General features: G+C 48.5%; 2 protein-coding genes across 7 annotated transcripts in view; one reads left to right on the forward strand and one right to left on the reverse strand.

The window, feature by feature from the left end:
• Pcca (propionyl-CoA carboxylase subunit alpha) overlaps positions 1 to 8,234 on the forward strand; it is a 402,547-nt gene extending 394,313 nt beyond the window's left edge. For 3 of the 5 annotated variants that reach the window (XM_003477596.5, XM_063246988.1, XM_063246987.1), the window contains one exon: positions 2,270 to 2,588. In XM_003477596.5, coding sequence (XP_003477644.1) covers positions 2,270 to 2,338 — 69 coding nt within the window. In that variant the 3' untranslated portion in view covers positions 2,339 to 2,588. Of the gene's footprint in view, positions 1 to 2,269; positions 2,589 to 3,163 lie in introns of those variants that run through there. The other 2 variants (XM_023560629.2, XM_023560628.2) reach the window with 2 other exon arrangements.
• Ggact (gamma-glutamylamine cyclotransferase) lies at positions 902 to 20,405 on the reverse strand. 2 transcript variants are annotated; one of them, XM_013141360.3, is made up of 4 exons: positions 20,204 to 20,405; positions 10,486 to 10,541; positions 4,187 to 4,644; positions 902 to 3,491 (listed from the first exon to the last, which is right to left on the reverse strand). In XM_013141360.3, exons 1-4 carry the CDS (start codon positions 20,253 to 20,255, stop codon positions 3,485 to 3,487), a joined length of 573 nt encoding a protein of 190 aa, XP_012996814.2. In that variant the 5' UTR covers positions 20,256 to 20,405; the 3' UTR covers positions 902 to 3,484. The 2 variants fall into 2 exon arrangements, with proteins under 2 accessions (XP_012996814.2, XP_063103059.1); XM_063246989.1 differs by having other exon boundaries at positions 902 to 4,644.
• Positions 20,406 to 21,649: the final 1,244 nt, after the last annotated feature.

The following is a 21,649-nucleotide window of genomic DNA, read 5'->3' on the forward strand; positions in this document are numbered from 1 at the left end:
GACACCCCTTGTTCCCATGTGGGGCTTAAAGATTATCAGTCCTAATTGGTTAAGAGTGAAACGTTTTTCACTTGAGGACAGTGGGGGAGTTCTGTGACACAGTCACTTCCCTGTTCTGCCCGTGACCAAAGTGATGCTGGGGGTGGGCAGAAGCCCTTTCCTGAAGGATGTTTCAGTTTGGTGGTGCCCATGTAGCGCTGTGTGATTGGAGGTGTGAGGACAGTGACAAAGGCGGGCTGGGTCCTATGCTCTGGGCTCACCATGGCGACACTGGGTGATGTGCGAGATGCATTAGGAGAACCTCTGTCTGTCCATCACAGCATAAGGCAGTGAGGTTGTTCTCAAGAAGGACAAAGGCCCCTCCTGTCTCCACCCAGAGGCACAGGTCCTGGTACCTGGGGCCCCAATGGGCCTACCACTGTGCCCTGTCTGTGGGGCTGGCATATGAAAACTGTTTTGTTCTTTGAGATTGTTTAACATCTCACACAGTGTTGTGGAATTCCCATTCCATGTTGAGTGCTTGGCCTGGTTTTGGGAAGCCAAGAATGGGTGTCAGTCACAGGTCAGGTCACCCGCACAGCTGGGCCGAGGAGCTGAGCAGTAAGGAGCCTGGCATTCATCCTCCAAAGCAATGGGGAGCCACATCACTGGGTGGTGCATCCTTGTAGCTGTGTCCCTTGGAGCTGCCTCAGGCATTACTGGGTGTGGCCCTTCCTTTGGCCGAAGCTCTCACACTGGAGATGTTCCTATCCATTCAACTCCATTCCTTATCCCCAGGCCTCAAGCCAGTGTCACCAAGGCACAGCCAGAGTAGCCCTGGCTGAGTCTAAAGCTCACAGTTCTTACCTGAGTTCACTTTTCCTCCCAGAGAAAAGATGTACAAGGGAAACAGACCCTCTAGTAATTGTACCATCATTAAAACATATAGTATTTATGTAATGTTGAACATCATAAGAAACATCATAAGAAAAACCAGCCACCTAGCTGGGTAAGATAGGGCCTGCCTGTGATCCCAGCTACTCAGGAGGCTGAGGCAGGAGGGTAGCAAATTAAAGGCTAGTATGAGCGTTGGAGAGACCATCTCAAAAACAAAACATTGAAAAAAATAAGGAGTGAGGATGCCACCCAGAGATATAGCAGTGCTTAAACAAACTCCTTGGCTTTGCCACAAAATAAAACAAACAAACAAACAAACAAAAAACCAAGAAACAAAAACCAAACCAACATCCCCTTCAATTCAAACGGCATGGACCAGAGATGAGCCCTGTGAAGCAATCACTGCATAGGCTCACACCATCCTTTAAGACTGGGCCAACCTGAAGAGAAAAGGATCCATTCTGTCTACCAACTGTAACCGGCAGAACCCAGGCAGGGCACCGCTGCTACTCAGCTATCTGCTCCACTTGTTCATGTCCAGGCCCAGCAGGCGGCCTCTGAGGAGGAGGTGAGTGTCTGTCCCTTAGGCACTGCAGCCCCCTGCCTGCTAATTCTAAATCAGAATGCACAGCCAGGCAGGCAGCACGTAGTTGTATTTGGGAGCCATCAGTACAATGAGAAGGTGCAGTTCCAGTCCATCATGCCACCAAGGCAAGTGTATGGCCACGGGGATCCTGGCGTTTCATTTCTCTTCCAAAGGAGGGCTGTGACCAGGCAAGGGAAGGCTCTCTTTTTAACTAGTACTTAATTTGGTCTGTTGTACAGCTTTTAAAATTGTTTTTAACCTGAAACTAGGTATGACACTAATTCTCCAAACATTTCTACAGTCTAAACCCACAGGAAGGGTGAGGGGCTGGCTGGTGAGATTTTAAGATGTGGTGGTATGTATCTGTAATCCCAGCTGTTCCGGAGGCTGAGGTAGAAGGACTGCAAGTTCAAGCCCAGTCTGTACATCTTAGTGAGACCCTGCCTCAGAACAAAATATTAAAAGTTCTGAGGCTGCAGCTTAATGGTCAAGCTTTTGCCTAGTATCCATGAGGCTCTGGGTTCAGTTCCCAGTGCTGCAAAAAGTAAACGTGGCCTGGACCTGAGTATCCAGTAAAAGGGGCCAGCTGGCAGACTGCAGCCAAAATTCTCAGAGATGATCATCCCTGGGCTGACTGAGGACAGAGGAGGAAGGGAGGCACCCTTCTGTAGGGACAACACTGACTCCTGCAGTGGAGTGGTTGAGACCTGAGCTGCAGGCTCAGATCTACCCCACCCAGAAGCAGACTTGGGTGACCACCAGTGCTGGTTCCTGTGATGATCCACAGTCCCGTTTTTTACATTCAAGGTGAAATCGGTGCATTGTAAAGCTGGAGACACAGTTGGAGAAGGCGATCTGCTGGTGGCATTGGAGTGATGCATTCATAGCCTCCTGATAAGCTCCAGTACGCCCCTATCCCCCACCTCCAGCCTAAGGGAGCTGGGCACTCACTCTGTAGTGGCCTGGGCTCTCCTGCTTATTCCACACAAGTCAGAGCCAATGATTTGCCAAGAAATCACCAACAGAAATTTTTACTGGTATAAATCCTTGTACAGATGATGTGTACTTCTGCTGTGAGATATCCTGGTGTCAGAATTAAATCAATAAAGCCAAGCATTTGTCTAAATATTAGTTTTCCCTTTTCTTGAAGACAGTATACACATGGGCAACAGGCTGTCCCAGCTGATGATAAATAACAGCATTTCATTTTGATCCTTAAAAAAGTAAGTCCAGTTCTGTGTCTCTGGTGCTATGGAATCAGCACACGCTGTTTGGTAATGGGCTGACTGCCTTCTTTCTCTGGAGACTGAGGACCAGTGCGGGCAGGCTCCCCTGTTGTGGCTCCACCCACGTGTCACGATTGATGTGCACCGCTCAGGAGGTCACTCTCGGGCCTAATGACTGAGCTGGGGACAGGCTGTTGCCCAGTCCTTTACTCATCGCCATGGGCCACCTCACCTGCAGCCACAGTGAACAGAGCTGCCACCAGCTTGTCAGTGATAACCATCCTCGCCTTTCTGTGTTCTGCAAAACAAGTTTCCAATTAAGAGGAAGAGGCTAAAAATAACAATCGTGTTTTTGTGCCAGATGTAGTTAGTGATCACAGTCTACCATTAAGTTGAAGAGAAGAGAGCTCTCCCAATGGAGAACAGGGTTACTAAGGACCAGCAGCTGCATCTTCATTTGGTCCTGAAATTCTAGGAATCCATTTGTCCTTTGCTGGTGAGCAGACGCAGAGTCGTGTGCTGACTTGAATCTCCGCTGACAGATCATCAGATGGAGGTGGGTAGTAATTGGTACTTCGTGCCTTGCTAGCATTATTTTAAGTGCTGTTTGTATGTGGAAGCTAAGCTTTTTGTCAGTCCTGAAGAACAAATTACTAACGTGCCGGTTCTTCTCTGAAAGGCCTGCCTGCCAGTGCTGCGGCTTTGGAGCAGTGATGGCCTGGTGCTGGGATTCAGACTCAGAACAGCATCCCCAGGAAGTCCGGGTACTCAGCTGTGTCTCCCAGCAAGTGGGTATTCACGACCTGCTCAGTTAGAAGGAAAAGAACCTCCTATTAGGAAAGTATATCAAAAAGAGGACCCCATGTAGCACCACACATGGGGGCTACTCTCAAAGCACCTAGTTTAATTTCAAATGGGCATCGTGAACAGTTTCCGTGTGTTCTAAAAGGTAGGAAGAATGTGCTACATACAGTCTCAAAAGTACAATATGTTTTCTTGAGGCTTTTAAAATTATATTTAGCTATTCAAAAATCAGCTTCTATTAAAACTTTTCCTAGGCTTTTCCTGCAGGCTTGAAGGAGTACAGTCATCTGCAAACCAACTGTGACACAGTTCTTAGCCTTTGAGTATGCGATATTCAGAGTAAACCAAAGCAAAGAGAAGAATGAGAAGTATACTCTGTGAGTCCCCTCAATGCCCTTTAGGCAAAATTAGCATTTGAAGGTTTTTTTAAACGAATACTCCCAACCCCACAGACACCAGAGCTCTAACCCACCATGCTGCAGGCCTCACTACAGAGGCGGAGAGGATGTGAGGCATGAGGCCCCACCTAACTGCAGTGTAGGTTCAGCATCACGGAAAGAGTTCTGCTTTCCAGATGGGAGTTTTACAACTGAGGCACTTGTCTGCTTTTGCACTGGCGTCTCTGGGCTGAGCCAAGGAGACAAGGCAGCTGCAGGTCCCCTCTGGCCTTGCTGCTGCCACCAACCCTTCTCACCTGTTCTCCCGGGGGTTGTAGCGCAGCCCATGTGGGCCCTCCGAGTCGTAGCTGTCATGGTAGGGGAGGTGGACCCACTCGGGTGCATAGGTGGCCGTGCTGTACATGAAGCATTGCACGCTGTCCCCAGGGCTGTCCTCACCCTTCCATTCAAGCACCGCCACCTGCACGGCAGTGCGCTGGTACATGTTAGGGCAGCCCTCGAAGTCATCCAGGAAGTGCAGCATCTGTTCATCCACTGTGTAGATCTCACCTGCCACACAGTGGCCCCAGCCCGGGAGGTGGAGCAGCCGGGGGATGTTGTGCTCGCCAGCGATCACCAGTGGGTAGGGCTCAGCTGTGTGGCCCCGGCCCCGGAAGGTCGCGGAGCCGTGTGCAGCATTCAGCAGGACCTCATGGTTGGGTTGGCCTTGTTTCAGGGTGCCATACACGAAAACGAGAGCCATTTGGCTGGGGGGCTGGAGGGAGAGATGAGAGTGGGTGGAACTGCCTGGACTGCCCGAGGGTGTATTTGCCAGGCTTGCTGACTGGTCCTCCTCCCACCTACTGCTGGCTGTAGGTAAGCAAGTGAATATGAGAGTGTCCTGATTAAACTTGCTTTACAAACACAAATTAGAAATCCATACAATTCACGTCATGAGATACTTTGATTTTTTTTGTTAGTCAATTAAAAATGTATAAGGCAGGCATGGTGGTGCACACCTGTAATGCTGGCACATTGTGAGGCTGAGGCAGGAGAATCACAAGTGCCAGCCCAGCCTGGACAACTTAGTAATTTATCAGGATTCTGTCTTCAAAATAAAAAAATAATTTTTTAAAGGCTGGGGCTATAGCTCAGTGCACAGGACCTAGGTTCAATCCCCAGTGCAAAAGGAAAACAAAAAACAAAAAAAAAAAAAGGAGGAAAGGCAGCAGGATGGAAAAGAAGCCATTCTTAGCTTGTGGGCTGTCAGAAAATAGACAACAAGTCAGACTAACCTGTAGCTGTCAATCCTTCATGTAAACAAAGGGTAAATATTTGAGACTCTAAAACTTTCCACATATTTGAGGGGACTTGGTAGTGGCTCTGTTTTCCACTTTGGGGCCTAGTGACACAACAACAATACTCAAGAGCCCTAGGACACCTGTTTGTGTGGCAGGAGACAGGGCACATCAGCCACCTGTGCCACTTGGACAGACAGGCCCCCTCTCAGAAGTGCTTGCTGAAGGTGGCCACCGACCAGGGCCTCACAGAGGCCCTTGTGGTGACAGCCCTCATAGCTCTGACAGGAGCTGCAATGGGGCTTCCTTGGCTGCCTGCTGCATTCAGAAGGCCTCGCTGAGCTTCTGCCTGCTCCTCTCAGGAGCAAAGGTGTAAGCTGGTGACCACCATGGACATCTTCACACCTGTGCCTCCCCAGCCCTGCCTGGACCCGAGTGGAGCAGACACTATGTGCTGGGCACCGAGGGAGTTGCAGGGCCCTTTAGAGAATATCTGGGAAAGGACTCTCATCAAGAATACAGCCACTTATCACAGGAGGACAGCCTGCCCGGGCTGCCCTGCCTAACTGCAGCTTCTCAAGTAGTTCCAGTCTTTTAAAAAGAACTTTGAAATGTGTACTGTTAACACCATAGAAAAGCGAGGGGCAGCACTGAGCAAACACACATGTAAAATAATCACCTGGATGCCAGCTGCCAAAGAGAACACGGCTTTCAGGGCTACACTCACATTCTGGCCCTGGCAGTCTGCACTGGCAAAATTCTAATGGTGGCACTTGTCCCATGTCCTTCCTCAAGGGCTTAGAGGGTGACGATGCTTCAGGTGACTCACTGTGACTCACAGCAGCAGCCCTGGCTTCTCAAGAAGGTAAAATCTACTCTCGCCTGAGTCTGGGCCATGGACAGTTATATAACAACAAAAATGACTCAAGCAAAGCGGGAGAAGGACCAGGGCCTCCTGCAAAGCTCTGTGCTTCACTGCCCTCTATCCAGCACTATTTAGTGACAGCTGCTGGCAGCCTTCTTGGGAACAGACCAGAGATGGAACTGCGGGGCAAGAGAATTAAACAGGGCCGGGGGCTGTGGTTCAGATGGAAGGCACCTACCAGCAGGTGTGGCCCTGGCACTGCAAAAGACAGAACCCAAGAAGGTGCATCCAGGAAATCTGTGAAGTGCTGTCTGAAAAAACCGAAATTCCCTACCCTCCTCACTCAGCGGCAGCACTATGAAGTTGCTCTCCTCACTGTCCCTTCCACTGCTATTTCTCTGTGGTTTAAATTGCCATCCATTGCAGGCAGAGCAGTTTAAAGCAGACCTCAGAACCAAACTGCCTGCTGAAGCCCTGGCTCGAAGGCTTTGCTTATCCTGGGTGATTTCAGGCAAACCACTGCATCTCTGCGCTACTGCTTCAGCAACTGGAAGCTGAACGACGAAGTGCAGGGCTGTGGTGAGGGCTGTGGCCAGGGCTGAGCGGCCATGTCTACCCCGATGTTGTGTCACCACTGCAGCCAACGCTTGTGCTCCACCTGCCCCACCACTTACCAGGAGATGCTACCAGTTTGGTCAAATCCATATTCATTTCAGTGTTAGATCTATTTAAACACTGCTGCTCTCAGGAAGACACAGTGTTCTTTTTCTTGGAGTTAAAACTGTTTTGGACTTGTTTTGCTCTGGTGTCCACTCGGTGCCAGGTGGCCATCCCGCATCACCTTCCTGGTGCTAGTCCCACACTTTCTGGGCACAGGTGGCCCTTCTGCTCCCCATGCTGGAGTTTGTCCCTTTCGTGCTATCCTTCATTTTGCCGAAGCCTACTTTCCACCTGGGGGTAGTAACGTGGTGAGCCTGAAGGATTCTAGTAAGTGTTCCCCTCTGCCTTTCAGTCTCCTGGGTTCCTGCTGAGAAGTCCAGTGCCAATACAGAGACTGTGCTTCGTATGTGACTTGCACTTCTCCCTCAGAAGGCCAGGGGGCCCTTCCCCATCCCAGAGACTCCAAAGGTTATGAGGAGGTGGACGCAAGTGTGTTTTCTTTTGCATTCTTTGTGCTGGGAATTTCAGCCCAAACAGGGAGGGACCCTAAGGGTTGGTCAGCAGGTAACAGCCTGTGTCAGTATGCATTGCTTCCCTCAATCCCGTGCCCCTCACAGCCACCCAAAGCACGGTGGGCTGACGTCCCAGTGGCTTCTCAAACTGAAACCGCAGGAACTGACTTCAGGCTCTGGGGTTGCCAGGCTGCTAAGTCAAATACCACTGGCTTGTGTTTTCTAGTTTTCACACTGCTGTTGCCTGCTCTCCTCATCTGTCTCCACAGGATTCCTAAGCAGTTAGTCTGTTTTGTGTTACTGTAATGTAAGTTTACAGAAAGAGGTTTATTTAGCTCAGTCTTGGTGGTTCAGGGCTCACGCCTGGATGGCCCGGCCGGCAGTCCCCACGCACCATGCTGCAGGGACAGGTGCTCTTTCCCTCTCACAAAGCCAGCAGGTTTCAGTCATGGAAGCCACCTGATGACTAGTGACACCAGGAAATGCGAGATACAACACCAAAATCACAAACAACATTAAAAATAACTTGGACCACAATGAATTTTAAAATGTCTGCATATTAAGGAGTACAATCAGCACAACCAGTAGGAGGAAGTAAGTGCAAATCCTGCAGTGTATCTGAAACTATGTAAAAACCAAAAACAACAAAAACAGTCCTGAGCAAAGGACTTGAAAGTGTGTTTCAAGAAAAGATGCTCAAGGCCACCAAATATTAGGGATATGGAACTCAAAACCACAGTGAAATGCCATCTCAACTGGATAAGGACGGCCACTTTCAGAACAACAAATTGCACAACACACAGTGGTGAGCATGGGCAGAACCTGGAACCCCGTGCTGGTGGTGGGAGTGGAAACTGGCACAGTAACGACAGAAGACCATGGGAGTTTCTCATAGAAGTAACCTGGGTCCAGTTTACTGTGAGCTTTGTATATCTGGTCTTTACTATGTTGAAGCAATTTCTTTCCATTCCTGTTTAAGTGCTCTTCCTATGAAATAGAGATGACTGTGTTTTTTTATTCTGTTATCCAATGTGTTAGGGTAATTTTTTTTTTATGTCCTACCCTTGCTTTACAGGAATGAATCTCACTTGATCACAATGTAAAGCTTTAATATATTGTTGATTCTGCTGCTGGTGTTCTGTGGAGGACCTTTGTATCAGTCTTCACCCAAGGATGTTAGTCCACAGTTTCCTTCAGTGTCCTCCTCTGGCCTTGGTGTCCGAGTAATGCTGGACTAACTTTGAGAGTATTTATTCCTCTTATTTTTTGGAATGATCTCAGGAAGACTAGTGTGAATTCCTTCACTGTTTGGCTCACCAGAGAGACTGTCACCAGAATTCACCATAGAAACTGTCTGATCCCAGCTTTTCTTTTTTTGAGGGAAAATGGAGTTTTTTCTTTTGATCTCCTTAGTAGTTATAGTTCTGTAAGGTTTTCTGTTTAGTGATGATTCAGTCTTGGTAGGGTGTGTATTTCAAAGACTTATCTCTTTCATCTAGGTAGGCTACCATCTTTTTTTTAAAGTTTTGCTTTTTTTTTTTTTAATCGGTACTGGGGATCGAACTCCTGACTGCCTGCTTGCAAGGCAGGTGCTTATGCCGCTGAGCTAAATCCCCAGCCCCTAGGCTACCATCTTATTGCAGATAATTGTTCACAGTATTCCCTCAGAATCTTTTTAGTTTTTATCAGGTAGGTTCTAATGTCCTCTCTTTTCAGATTTTACTATCCTCCCATACCCTACCCCATTTTCTACCTCCACTAAAGATTTATCACTTTGTCACTCTTTCCAAACAGCAAATTCTTAGCACCACTGATATTATGGTTTAGATCTGAAATATCTTCCAACATAGGCTTCATTGCCAACAGATGGCATTATAGGGAGGTGGCAGGCCTTGCTGGAGGAGTTGCAGCCCAGGGCACACTGCGATGGGTATATCCTGCTCTCAGCGCCTGCTCTGTTTTTGTTGGCTGTCTGGTGCTACACTGCACCACCTGCTCCTGCCATGATGTTCTGCTCCCCAGGCCAGAAACCATGGAGCCAGCTGACCACGAACTCCACCTCTGATAGGCAAGCCAGACAAACCCTTCCCATTCAGGTGCTCTGTCACAATGAAGGAAACCTAACACAATCCATGTTCTCTATTGTCTATCTTTGCTCCAGTTTTACTGCTCCTTTTTTCTACTGGTTTTGACTTTACTTTGTTCTGTTCTGAGTTCTTTGTCTCTTTATATTCTTATTCCTTAACTGTCATGTTCAGCCCATTTCCAAGGACCCTTCCAGCAAGACACATGAAAAACCCATTACAACATCTGGGGTAACCTAACCTATGACTGTGATTCATTCTGGCTAGGACAGACTTGGGGCCCTGACATGATGCATCCAGCCCCTGGGCCACACCAGTGAGGAGGGCACTGACACTATGGCAGAGGATGCTGCTGTACCTTCCCAATCCCCGTCCCACTGTACTAACTCTTTCCCTGGCGGAGTCTTGGATGAAACACTAGGTATTGGCATAGTAGGAAAGAGCTGTAGGTGAGCATTTGGACTTCCCACAGCAAAATGAAGACTGCTGTGTGTCTCTCCTTGGACAGAAAGTAGATATGCCAGATAGGCCTGAACCCAGGCCCAGGCCCTGTGCAGAACAGGAGGCAGGGCAGCCAGTGATGTACAGGACATTAGGGACACAATGCTCTGTAAGTCTAAAAAAGTGCACTGTGACATAACAACAGGTCCTACCTCCATCACTTGACTGCTATACAAAAAGCTCAGAGTTTCTGTTGTGCCCTTTACAAAAAGGGCTCCATCATATTTCCCTGTGGGCTATCTCTATTGATTGACAGTTGTATGCCAGGCAATGGCACCTGCTGAATGCTGATGCTGTTGGCCCCTTAACCCTTCCTTACCCCACTCTCCCTGAGGACTATCCCAATGCCAGCCTTTACCAAAATGTCTGCTAGCTACATGTGTCTTGATTAAGCCCCTAAAAAAGAGTGAATACACTGTAAGAGAATTACATCAAATAGTGTAGTAGTCTTAACTATTTCTCAGAACCAGTAAGAATGAATAGGAGAAACAATGCATAGAAACAATCACTGATTATACTAGGGGATGTTCATTCTAACTGCATGGAGAACCAGTTAACTTTCTTCTGCAGATGATAGCTGACTTCCATAAAAGAAACCCAGGCAATAGTTCACTAAATGTACTTTGAGAGCAGTACATATGCAATGAAAAATTATGTTCTGCAGTTTGGCTTCTTTCACAAGAAAAACATCATTACCTTTTCTGATTGCGTTTTGAACAACAAACTCCAATCCTTCAAGAAGCACCTTGTCCCTGTGGGGATTGAGAAAGGATCTGAGTTAAGCACTGAAACAAGCAATTAATTCTCATTAGAGGATTAAGGCACTTATGTTCACTTGGAATCAGAAAAGTGAGTTTCAATAAAATGGTGTACAACCAAGAGGTTACTTGTCAGAGTGAACAAGTGAGAGGCACAAAGAGCCGCCCAGATGCACAGAAGAGACTGAGCAGCCACCTGACACAGCCCCAGGAAACAGGTGGGGTTTCAGGTCCAGGGCCCAGGCCAGGCCTGGTAGCGCTGGCTGTCCTTACTCAAGCAGAGGTCTCAGGTGAAATAAATCTAACAGTGTATTACTCATCGCTAATCGACAACTGAAAAGGCCTGCGATGCTGATGTTCGGTTTGCAGTTTATTCTCAGCCTTTAAAGCCTGTTCCAAGTGAATGTAAGCAATGTCTCTGTGAACTCCAAGAACATGGGGATCCAGTGCAAGGTCAGCTGTAGGGCCAGGGCTGAGGTCCCCTCTGCTTAGGATAAAAGCTGAGCCTCTGCCCTACCCTGGCAGGCTAGAAGCAAGGACATCCAGGGGTCTACCTGGAGGGACCACGGGCCCAGAGACTCCAGAAGTTTCAGGGCAGTGAGGTCTCACTAGTTTAACACTTTGTCTTTAAAAAAGCAAAAACACAGAAGCAAATGTCCCTTGGGTCCAGTGCTGCTTGAAATGCCTTTCGCCTACCCTGTGGTTTCTTTCTTGAAGTACAGTCCATCTGTAGTTTCATATCTCATTGCTGAAACAAAAACTGAAAGGGATTGCGAGTCTTTTGCATAATTATTGCATTTGTTCTGTTTAATTTTTTCTCAGCCACCTGGTGGCGAGAATGCAAAAGGCAAGACTTAAGAGTTTATTATAGTTTAGAAATAACAACTATTTCACATGCTCAGTCCCTGCTTTAAATCATACATATACACACACCACGTGAACCAAACCAAAAAGTGGGTAATGCTTAATTCTTAGATCGGTTTGCAACAAAGAATCAACCTTTAAAAAAGGGTTAACCCTTCTTAAAATGGTTTAATTTTGTTTGTACTAAAATTTAATGACAAAAGGAAACATTAGTAAAACCTGTTCATCCTCACTTCAAGCTTCTCTGTGTGAGAAACCCACCACTAACAAATGTTCAGGTACCAGATGAAGACTGTGGTGGTGAAGAAAAGCTAAAATGACCGGAAGCAGGAGGCACGGGGGGCGCTCCAGGAGAGCTGCTCTGCCACTCACTTCTGGCTAGAGGAGAAACGTCCAGAACCAGAACCCCCTGGCCCACAGAACTGCCTGGTGAAGATCTTCTCAGCTTTAATCCTTCACCACTTTGTGTGTTAGAGTTGGCATGGGCAAGGCCTCTCCTGCCACCCCTCCCCAGGCTCACGAAGGGCATGGTGACCAGTGTTAGCCACCCCCTCACAACTGACAAAGGGGCTCCTTCTGCCCTCGTTCTGGCACTGCGTGGGGCAGTGGAGGTCGGCTGGGAGACCAGGAGGTCTCAGAGCTCACAGAAACCTCCCCGCCATGATGCTGTTTTCCCTGGAGAAAGGCTGAGTGTCTGACACAGTTACCCCTTGATTCTTCCACAGTCTCTTAGAACTGTAGGAAACAGGTGAAAAAACAAGATGCCGTGAACTCTGAACCTGGGGCTGGCCAGCGGGCAGGGCCACGTGCATCCTGTGCGTGCTTTGATGCCCTCCCCCTGGCTTTCCTGCTAGAGCCCGCCCTCGGCAGCCCCTCGGCAGCCCCTCAGAGCCCCTCGGACCCTCCCCCCCCCCGAAAGTGGCCACAGCACGGGCTGCTGAAAGGCCAGCATCTTTGAAACTAGAGGCGAGGCCCCCTTGCCACCTTTACTTGCCCCGGCCCAGGGACACAATTGGCACTTTGTGGTCCTGACGCCACAGGAGCCCGAGGAGCATGGCCTCGGCAGCCTTTCGTGGGTTTTACTCTTTGGCCACAGGGAAAAGTCACCACCTTTTTCATGAGATATCACTTGAAAGGCAGCTGTGTTGACATCTTCAAAACACAACCAGCAATACAGATGTGGCTGTCACAACACCCCACCCTGCTTGTAGGGTGCAGGGTGGGGGTGGCAATGGGCCAGATCAGGCAGGAAAGGAGCCTTGTGTGCACAGGCAGGATAGGAAGCAGCTAGAGTGCCAAGGCCCCATGTGTGCCACCTAGGAGTCTTGATGCTACCTGCAGCTTGGAGGTAAGTGCCACAGTGGCCACCTGGGAATGACAGCAATGGCCTGGCCCCCTGCCGAGTGCCTCAAGCTCATGCCGAAGGCCACAGTGAGAGGGCCTCAACCCAGAAGTACTCAGCACCTCGCAGGTCTCACATGGCTGGGCAGATCCATGCCTACCACGGCCAGGTCCAAAGAGGAACAAGGGCCTCCAGGAGCAGGGCTGAGGGCTCTGAGAGGCCACAGAGGGCCGGAGCTATGACATGTGGCCAGGAACCGGGAAGAGCAGCGGGCTGCAGGCCATCGCCCTCTGAGGTGGGGGTGATAGCAATTTCCACCTTGATCCAAGTGGTGGGGGTGTGGTGTCAAAACCATCATCCTGGGAGTTTAGTCTGAGTCTGCTGTGTGTAAATTGTAATTAAAAGAAATTTAACCTAGAAAACTATTATTAACGAGTTCAGGAATGAGGGCACTCTGCAGGCCCCTCAGTCTCCATTCATATTACCAGGCCATACTGGCATTCAACATGCTTCCCAGCCCCTGGTCAAACACAGCAGTGCATCACCTTACATTCACTGTCTCCCCAAGCAGCTGAGTATTTCTAAAGTGCTTCTAAAAACAGATTTGTGGTGACTTCGTAACTCTGCCACTTACAGGAATCCAACATGCAATAAAACAAAACCAACCAGACTTGCCTGTGGCTGCTGCCTGAGCTCCTGCAGGAGGCCCGGTAGGGCAGTACTGGAGGAGGTATGGAAGATTGGTGCTGGCAGCAGGACACAGAGCGCCTTTGTCCCCACCCAGAGCCCTACCCGCCCAGGCTGCTAAGTGGTCACCTGGCTACTAAGAGACACAGTGAATGGTTTGCATTTAGAGGGCCTGCTGGAGGAGAATGTGGCTCTTAAGTCAAAATACATTTATGGCACCTGGCACAGTTCCCTGATCAAAGAGGGAAGAGCCAAGAGGCTGCACCCACCCTCTGCCTGAGCACAACCAGGAAAGTGCCACCACACCTGGCGCAAGGCAGGTAACTCGCTCTGCCTCATGACCCTGAGGGCTTATCCTGTTTACCCACTGGGCCCTTTTCTTGCATTCATTTTCTACAGAATGACTTTTTATTTGGAAATTGTGGGTTAGAAATACTTTGATTAACTGGCTCGGGAATAGGAATGACGATGCACTGCTATACTACTTAAAAGGCTTTGTTTCCCCGAGACATTTTAAAGTCACACGGTTTTGTTTTCGTTTGCAGCATCAAACTTTACCTTGTGCCTGCCAGGCAGGTACTTGTGCCGCTGAGCTATATCCTCAGCCCTTGACACAGTTTTTATGTTTTGTTTTCATAGGTGAGGAATGGAGGGTTTGGAAATGCAAGCTTTTAAAGTTACAAGAAACCTAGAACAATTGCAAAATACTGCACACAGCCATTCTTTTTTTCTCCTAGGTAGTCAGCAAAATATTCTAGGAAGATGAGAACATAAATCCACTTAAGCAAATCTTAGATAACCATTTTAGAAAAATAAAACTACAGGTGAGGCCCCTGGCTAGGCTCGGCCACTGCAGTCAGTAACTAGCAGCTTCCCCATTTGGTTGGGTTGGGAGGAACAAATCTAAGAGAAAGTGCACAGAGTGCCCAGAGATTGGAAGTCAAGGTCAAGATCAAGCTGGCAAGAGGGAAGAGCTACCTGATTCCCCCCAACAAGTTACCCCAGGGCGAGGAGCCTGCAGGTGTGCCCTGGGCTCCGGAACCTGGGTGCAACCACAGCACAGACAATCAGGGAAGCCTCCACCCAACACAGGACAATGTATCAATAGGAATATTTTGGAAAATGACCACCAAACACAAACATGACATGTCAAGATACCTGGGAATACCATCACCTGCAAAAGGAGCCCTCAACACACTGCAGAGATGCAGCCCTCTTGGCCTGCCCCACTCAACATCAAGTGTACACCAGCACTGCGCACCCTAACTCGGGGCCCAGGGTCACAGGGCCCACTGCCTAGGAGCATGATGTCAGAGACTAATGGGAATTCCCAACTGGACCGGTTGCTGGGAATCAGCAAGTGAGTGGCACGCTGTGCCAGCAGCAGTCATGGTCAGCCTCTGTCTTTTGCTAGGAATAGTATTAAAACTGGTTTGAATCCTCTGAAAAAACACTGACTACCTGGAAGTAACCAGATAGGCAGGAGGCAGCAGATGAAAGACTGCAAACCTGGCAGTTAACTGCCCACACTGAGGCACCAAAGTCAGGACATCACCCCAGCATACACACGTGCGTACACACCGTTCTGCTTTTTTTTTTTTTTTTTTTGTCTTTTGGAAACACGATTACATGGTTTACGCTAGCCTTGGGCTCACTTTGTAGCCCAGGCTAGTCTTGAACCTGCAACAATCCGCCTGCCTCAGCCTTCAGAGTGCTGACATTACAGGAGCGTACCATCACGCCCAGCTACACCATTCTGTTTTTAAGCATTATGAAAATAAGCCTTTTAAAAATAGAAGCACAGGACTAAAAATTAAATCTGATGGGGTTTTGACTAATTACCATCCCCAAGGCATTCCGTCTTTTTTCAGAGCTTGTATAATTACCCACGTTAAATTCAATTAAAACAGCTGAGCGATGAGTTAAAACTCTGAATTCCAATAAGGGATCAGGGGAGGGAAACGGCACATAACAGAGCATGCTTTTTAAATACTGCACCAAGGGGATCAGTTTCCTCACGTTCCTGCATTCTAGCCCACAGCTGGTCAACTGCTGCCTAAACCTTGGGTCTGAAACTTCCAGAAAAGGCACTGAGCTGGCTGAAGCTGCTGAGGAAACCAGAAGCACATTGCTCCCTGCATCTGGCCGGGTTGCATATCACACCCCCACTAACGTTAGGCAAACAGGCGCACTCGCGCATGCGTGCACACTGCACCCAGGAGGCAGCCTCTTAACACAAGCAGTCTCCTTCGTTTACCGTTACAATCCTCTGACCTCCCTAGTGTTGTTGGCGAGCCCCAGGACACTACCCGAGCATTACTGACAGGCACACTCTGAATCCTGGGCTTTACACAAGCACTTAAAAGCCAAGGCACCAGGCAGGCACTCCTGGGCTACAAAAATCCCTTGTTAAAACATTCCCACCAACGCAGGCCTTAGTTATCTGAGAAGGTATGCCTAAACTTTCGATGTGGACACTTTTTCAAAAACAACAGAAAATAAGAACTTTTGTTTTTCATTACAGAGGAGTTTTTAGTGTTTTGTTGTTTTTGTTTTGGGGTGCAGGAGCTAGAACCTAGGATCTGCACTGAATGTATTTCCAGACTTCACTTTATTATTTTATTATTTTGAAATAAAATTGCTAAATTGCCCAAACTGGGTTCAAACTTGAGATCTTCCTGTCTCAGCCTCCTGAATTACAGAAATATGTTAGCATACCCGCCTTTTTTTTTTTTTTTTTTGTCTTTTTCCTTTTTATCGGTACCGGGGGTTGAACTCATGACTGCCTGCTTGCAAGGCAGGTGCTTATGCCGCTGAGCTAAATCCCCAGCCCCCATACCTGCCTTTTTAAAGTTTATAGTATTCTTACCATTATGCTGAAGAGAACTGTATTTAGTTAGGCATTTTCTTAATTTGATTAACTCAAGCATATTAGGCACTTTTGATTTTTTTTTTTTTTTTTTTTTTGGTCTCTAGAAGCTAGGAGTTCTGTAATTTCCCTTCCTAAAACTGCTTTTTAAAATTTACGAATGTATGCATGTATGTATTGGGAATTGAACTCAGGGCCTTGTGCTTGCCTGGCAGACATTGTACTGCTGAGCTATGTGCCCAGCCCTAACTACTTTTTAAATTAGCAAGAAAAAATGTGTATGAAACAGTAAAGCAAAACCCCCAAGTATTCTCCCCACTCTGTCCCTCAGCCATCCAAACCAAGGAAACCCCTTTTCTGCCTGGAGGAGGGAGAGCAGCCCATGCAGCCCCCAAGGAGCCTGCCATCCCCTTCCTTCCCACGCCAGCTGGCTGTGCTGGTATCGCCTCTGTCCTGTGATGGCCCTGAAGGCCTGGGGCAGGAGAGAAGAATATGGATAGGTAGAAAGGAGACCAGGAAACTTGTCATTTTAAAGCTGGGTTTTGGAACACAAACATCACCTAAGATTACAATGCTTTTCTCCCTTCCAGAAAACTCACTCAAAAAAAAAAAAAAAAATTCCCAAGGGTCTTAAAGATACAGAAGGCCTGTAAACTGGGGCCCAGCAGGTGGAATTCCTGGCCCAGGGAAGAGCACATTAACCCAGATCGCCTGTCTTGGTGACACCTCCAAGACCACACAGAACCCCCAACCCCAGCCCATGATGCATTATTCTCCAGAGCCTTCGCCTCCTGAGTGCTTCTCCTCCCTCATACATCCTTCTCACCTCTCACCGACTGTCTCAACAATTTCTCTACTGTGGTGGACGTCAGACTACAGTGTGTCTCATGGATGGAACAAGTGGAGCCCTTCAGGGGACCTTGTACACCCTGTCCAGTGACAGTCTATGTGTCACACATCACACCATGTCCAAGGGCTCACCAGAGTCAAAGTGAAGCCCCTTACAATGTTCAGCTCCTGATGGGTCCTCTGACTGGGGCTCCAGAAGCCGAGGACCCCAGCTCTGAGGTCCAGTACTCATGTATGCAAGGAGGTGTAGGGGGACAAGAGGGCACAGGCATCCACAGAGGCTGACCTGATCCTTTTGAAGTCTGGTGTTTTTCCTTCAAAGTTCATGCAAACTTGACCTCCCGCCACCTACCACACAGGATCTCACTACACTGCCCAGGCCGGTCTTAAACTTGAAAGGCTCCTGCTTCAACTAGTGCTGGGATTGTAGGTGTGCATCACCACACCTGGCCTGGCAGTGTTTTCATAGGCTGCTGGTTTCACATACCATAAGAGGGGTTTCTTTCTGCCTTCCTCCCGTGCCCCCATCTGAAGGAGAGGCAGCTCTCCAAGGCCAGGTGAGGACAAGGAGTCTCCCTAGAAAACAAGGACATCCTCCTACCCAGTCTGCTGGCCTCAGCTCCCACCTTGCCTGGCTGGCCAGGGGCAGATCCTTTGCCACACGCAGAGTATCGCGACCCAGCTCTCTTGCCAGCATGCGCCCCAGGAGAGAGGGGAGTACAAACTGCCTGGGCTGTGGGCAGCGATCAGTTGGTGCTGGGAACCCCAGATATTCTTTCCAGTCCTCTGCCCGGCAGTGGCCAGGATTAAGGTCAGAGCCAACGCAGATCCACATGCCTTCTCCATCTCAGGAAGGGAAAGCCGGCACCCGGGAGGCTCCCGCCACTTCTCGGAGCTGCACTATCTCTCTGACATGGAAAAGTGATGCTTAAGTAAGAGACCTGTTACCAAGCCATGCAGCCCTCCTGTGTGTGCCCTTCTCATTCCTTTTTAAATCCAGCCCGGACTTGGCTTCTGCAGGGCAGAGTGGCCCATCAGTAGCCTCTGCCACCTGTCTGTCCCCAGGCTGGATGCTAGTCCACTCACTCATTCAGTTCATCTTGAGCACCAGACCCAGCAGCTCCAACCTTGTGATCGGGCCTGCAAATCAACCCTTAGGATGACAGGATCAGTAGGCAGCTATAGGGTGATATGTGGAAAGCAGATGATCCTAAGACACTGTAGGGACAGTGACACATGCATCAAGATCCGATCCAGAGCACCAAGTGTCCTGCAGGAGGAGACAGCTGAGCAAGCAGCCGTCATCACTGCAGGGGAGAGGGTAGGGAGCAGGGCACAGGGGATGTGGTGTGCCGTCTCTGAGGATAGTGCACAGGCTGCGGCCGCTGGGGTGACCAGGTGAGACAACTCAGGGTAATGGGCCTTGGGGGCAACACAGTACCACCTGGGTTTTTAAAAGTTAGTGCAACACAGTGGGCGACTGCGTGGCAGGGCATGTGGCAGCTGGGCAAGCCCACACTGAGCACACACAATGCGACACCCAGGAGATGCCCAACACCCAACACAGGTGTGGACATAGACCCCCCCAGGCAGGGTAAGAATGTGCCAGCCAGCACCATTCACAACAGTGCAGAACCAGGCAGCACCCAGATACCATCGACAGTCGAGTGGATGCCATCCCCAGCACCCAGCACTGATGGTGACTGCAGGTGGGCACCATCTCGCCTGCCAGCACAGGACAGGAGAAGTCTTTAGTGTCTCTAAGGAGCAGCCACACAAAGTGTGGCAGCTGGAATTCAGGACAGTGGGTGACACCCAGAGGAAAAGAAGAATGGCAAAGCACCGGGGTGGGGGGGCCGGGAGCCACAATGCAGCGTGGTCCGAAACCCATGGAGGGCTTGGGTTCTACGCTTTCCTACTGTGCATTACACTTTCATAAAACGGACATTCAAGCCTAAAAACACACATGGAGACAGCAGGGCAGGCTGTGAACATGGTGGGACAAGCCAGAAATATGCATGAGGTGGAAACTGAGGCAGGCCCGGGCAGGGGGACCACTCTCCACAAAGCCAGGTGCTGCTCTGGGCCAGGATGAACCCAGTCATTCCTAAGAGGGAAATGACAGCAACCAAAAGCCCACAGCCAGACCCCGGATGTGGAAGACTCCAGAGAGGACTGCTTTCTGTGTTCCCCAATAAGAAGTGCACCCCACCAGTCATGTGTGCACCTCGTCTGGATCTTGATCTGAACATGCCAAATGTAAAATGGCATTTTTGAGATGATCAGTAGAATCTTGCAGATGTATCAAGCAAAAATATGGTACCAAGGAATCACTCTAACTTTTTTAGGGTTGATAATGGTATTTTAAGTTTGTAAGAAAATATACCTACATTTCAAAGATATATATGGGATGTATCTAGGGTTACAGTAATGTCACAATGCCTGAGGTTTACTTTAAAATACTTTGGAAATTAAAAGAATAGTGGGAACCGATGAAGTTATGTATGGCAAGATAGTGACAACTACTGAGTCAGGTACATACAGGAATCACTATCCTGATTTTGTTTTCCTCTGGGGATTGAAAAGAGGACCCTGCACTGACTAGGTCCCAGCCCTTTTGTATGTTTTATGTTGAGACAGTCTTGCTACATTGCCTCGAGTAGCTGGGATTACAGGCTTGTGCCACTGCACCTGGACACTTTCTGTATTTTAATAGAAGAGAGAGAGCAAGAGCACAGGAGAGAAGACTGAATCCCTAATATGAGAATTTAAGGAGGGGATAATCACCCTATGTATTACAAACAGCAAAAGGTTGATAAAATAATAAATGAATAACTTTATATGTACCAAAGTTTAGATAAAAGAATAAATGTACCAAAGCTTACATAAAAAATTTCTTCAAAGGCACAGAGTACCAAAGCCCACTCTGAAAGAACAGAAAACATGAACAGCCCTGTATCTACTTATCTTAGTTACTGTTCTCATTGCCGAGACAAAAATATCTGACACCCACAAGTTAAAGAAGGAGAGGTTTATTTGGCTCACAGTTTGTGGAGGTTTCAGTCTGTAGTTGGCTGGCTCCAAAGATGGGTAGCATGGCAAAGGGACATCACAGAGGAGAACCAGTTGGTGGTGAGCAGTAGGCAGAAGCAGCAAGGAGTGAAATAGCAAAGAAGCAGCAGCAACAATAACAGCAGCCTCTCCCTTTTATCCTTTCCAGGCTACCTGCCCTTTTCAGGGTACCACCCACACCCAGAATGGGCCCTCCCATTATCATACCTAGAACTGAGCCAGACTAATTTAGTAATCATATAGCCTTGATCCCAGTATTACACACCCCAGATCCAGCCACCTCTGAAAAGTTCCATCTATGACTGCATAAGGTTTTGGGAGCCATCTAGACACAAGCCATAACATTCTGCCCCTGGGCACCAAAAGATTCACTTGCATCCCTTTATGCACAAGGCATTCAGTCCAAGTCCTAACAGTTTCAGTATTGCTAAAAAGCCCAAGTCCAAAGTCTCCTCTGAGATTTAAGGCAAACTTTTTTATTTTTTCAGTTTTTTGAGACAGGGTCTAGTTCTGTAATTCAGGGTGGGCTTGAACTCACTGTGTAGCCCAGGCTGGCCTTGTACTCATGGTAATCCTTCTGGCTCAGCCTCCTGAGTTCTGGGATTATAGACATGAACCACGTATGCCTGGTTTAAGGCAAACTCTTAACTACAAGCCCTAGTATAAATGAAAAGAAAGTTAAACATTTCCAACATATAATGGTGCAAGTAAAATACTGCCATTCCAAAAGGTGCAAACAGGAAGACAGAAAGGAACAGGACAAAAGCAAGTACAAAATCCGGAAGGGCAAATATTAAGTACCATAGTTCCACATCCAGCATCTGAGGCAATCTGCGGCAAGATGTAAACTCCAAAGGGCTTGGGTGGCTTAGCCCCTACACCTCTGCCAGTAGTTGTAGCTCTCATGGCTTCTGGTTTGGACTCTCTCTGCTCACTCTTTGCAGCTCTCCTCAGATAATCCACAAGTTCACACACTGTCCTCTCAGAAGCACACTGCCTGGCCTCCCTGGCCTTTTTCTGAAGTTTAAATAGAAACCTTCCTGACCCCACAACTCTTACATTTTTCATGCACCCAAAATCACCACCAGGCTCATAGATGACACCAGGGTCTGCCACCAGCTGGAGCAGTAGCCAGGCTTCCCTCTCGTCTGTAGGGGTGAAGTGTCTGAATTGCTGAGTGCTATGAACCCAATCCAGAAGAATGAATTCTCTAGGCCAGGATCATTCTGGAACATGGTGCTGTGGGGCTCTCTTCGCACCTTTACAACTCTGAGGCTGTTAAGGCTGGAGTCCTGTTGGTGCTTTTGATGTTCGTAGGCCATTTTTTCTATTGCCGTATTCCTTTTCAGCAACCAAGTTCTCCTCTGCTCCATATCTGCAGTCTGTAACTTTACTGGAGCTTCCTTTTTGGCCAAACTC

This window comes from Cavia porcellus, unplaced genomic scaffold (assembly GCF_034190915.1).
Source record: "Cavia porcellus strain 051 isolate PalLab524CR breed Dunkin Hartley unplaced genomic scaffold, mCavPor4.1 scaffold_4, whole genome shotgun sequence".
NCBI classification, from domain to species: domain Eukaryota; kingdom Metazoa; phylum Chordata; class Mammalia; order Rodentia; family Caviidae; genus Cavia; species Cavia porcellus.

Bases quoted from the DNA above. Each gene is read 5' to 3' on its own strand.
- Ggact (XM_013141360.3), bottom strand. From the start codon at position 20,255: ATGCTACCCATCTTTGGAGCCAGCCAACTACAGACTGAAACCTCCACA. The intron at 10,542-20,203 runs GTGAGCCAAATA...CAATCCCCACAG, and splicing joins GACTGAAACCTCCACAAACT to GGACAAGGTGCTTCTTGAAG. The intron at 4,645-10,485 runs GTAATGATGTTT...CTCTCCCTCCAG, and splicing joins TCAAAACGCAATCAGAAAAG to CCCCCCAGCCAAATGGCTCT.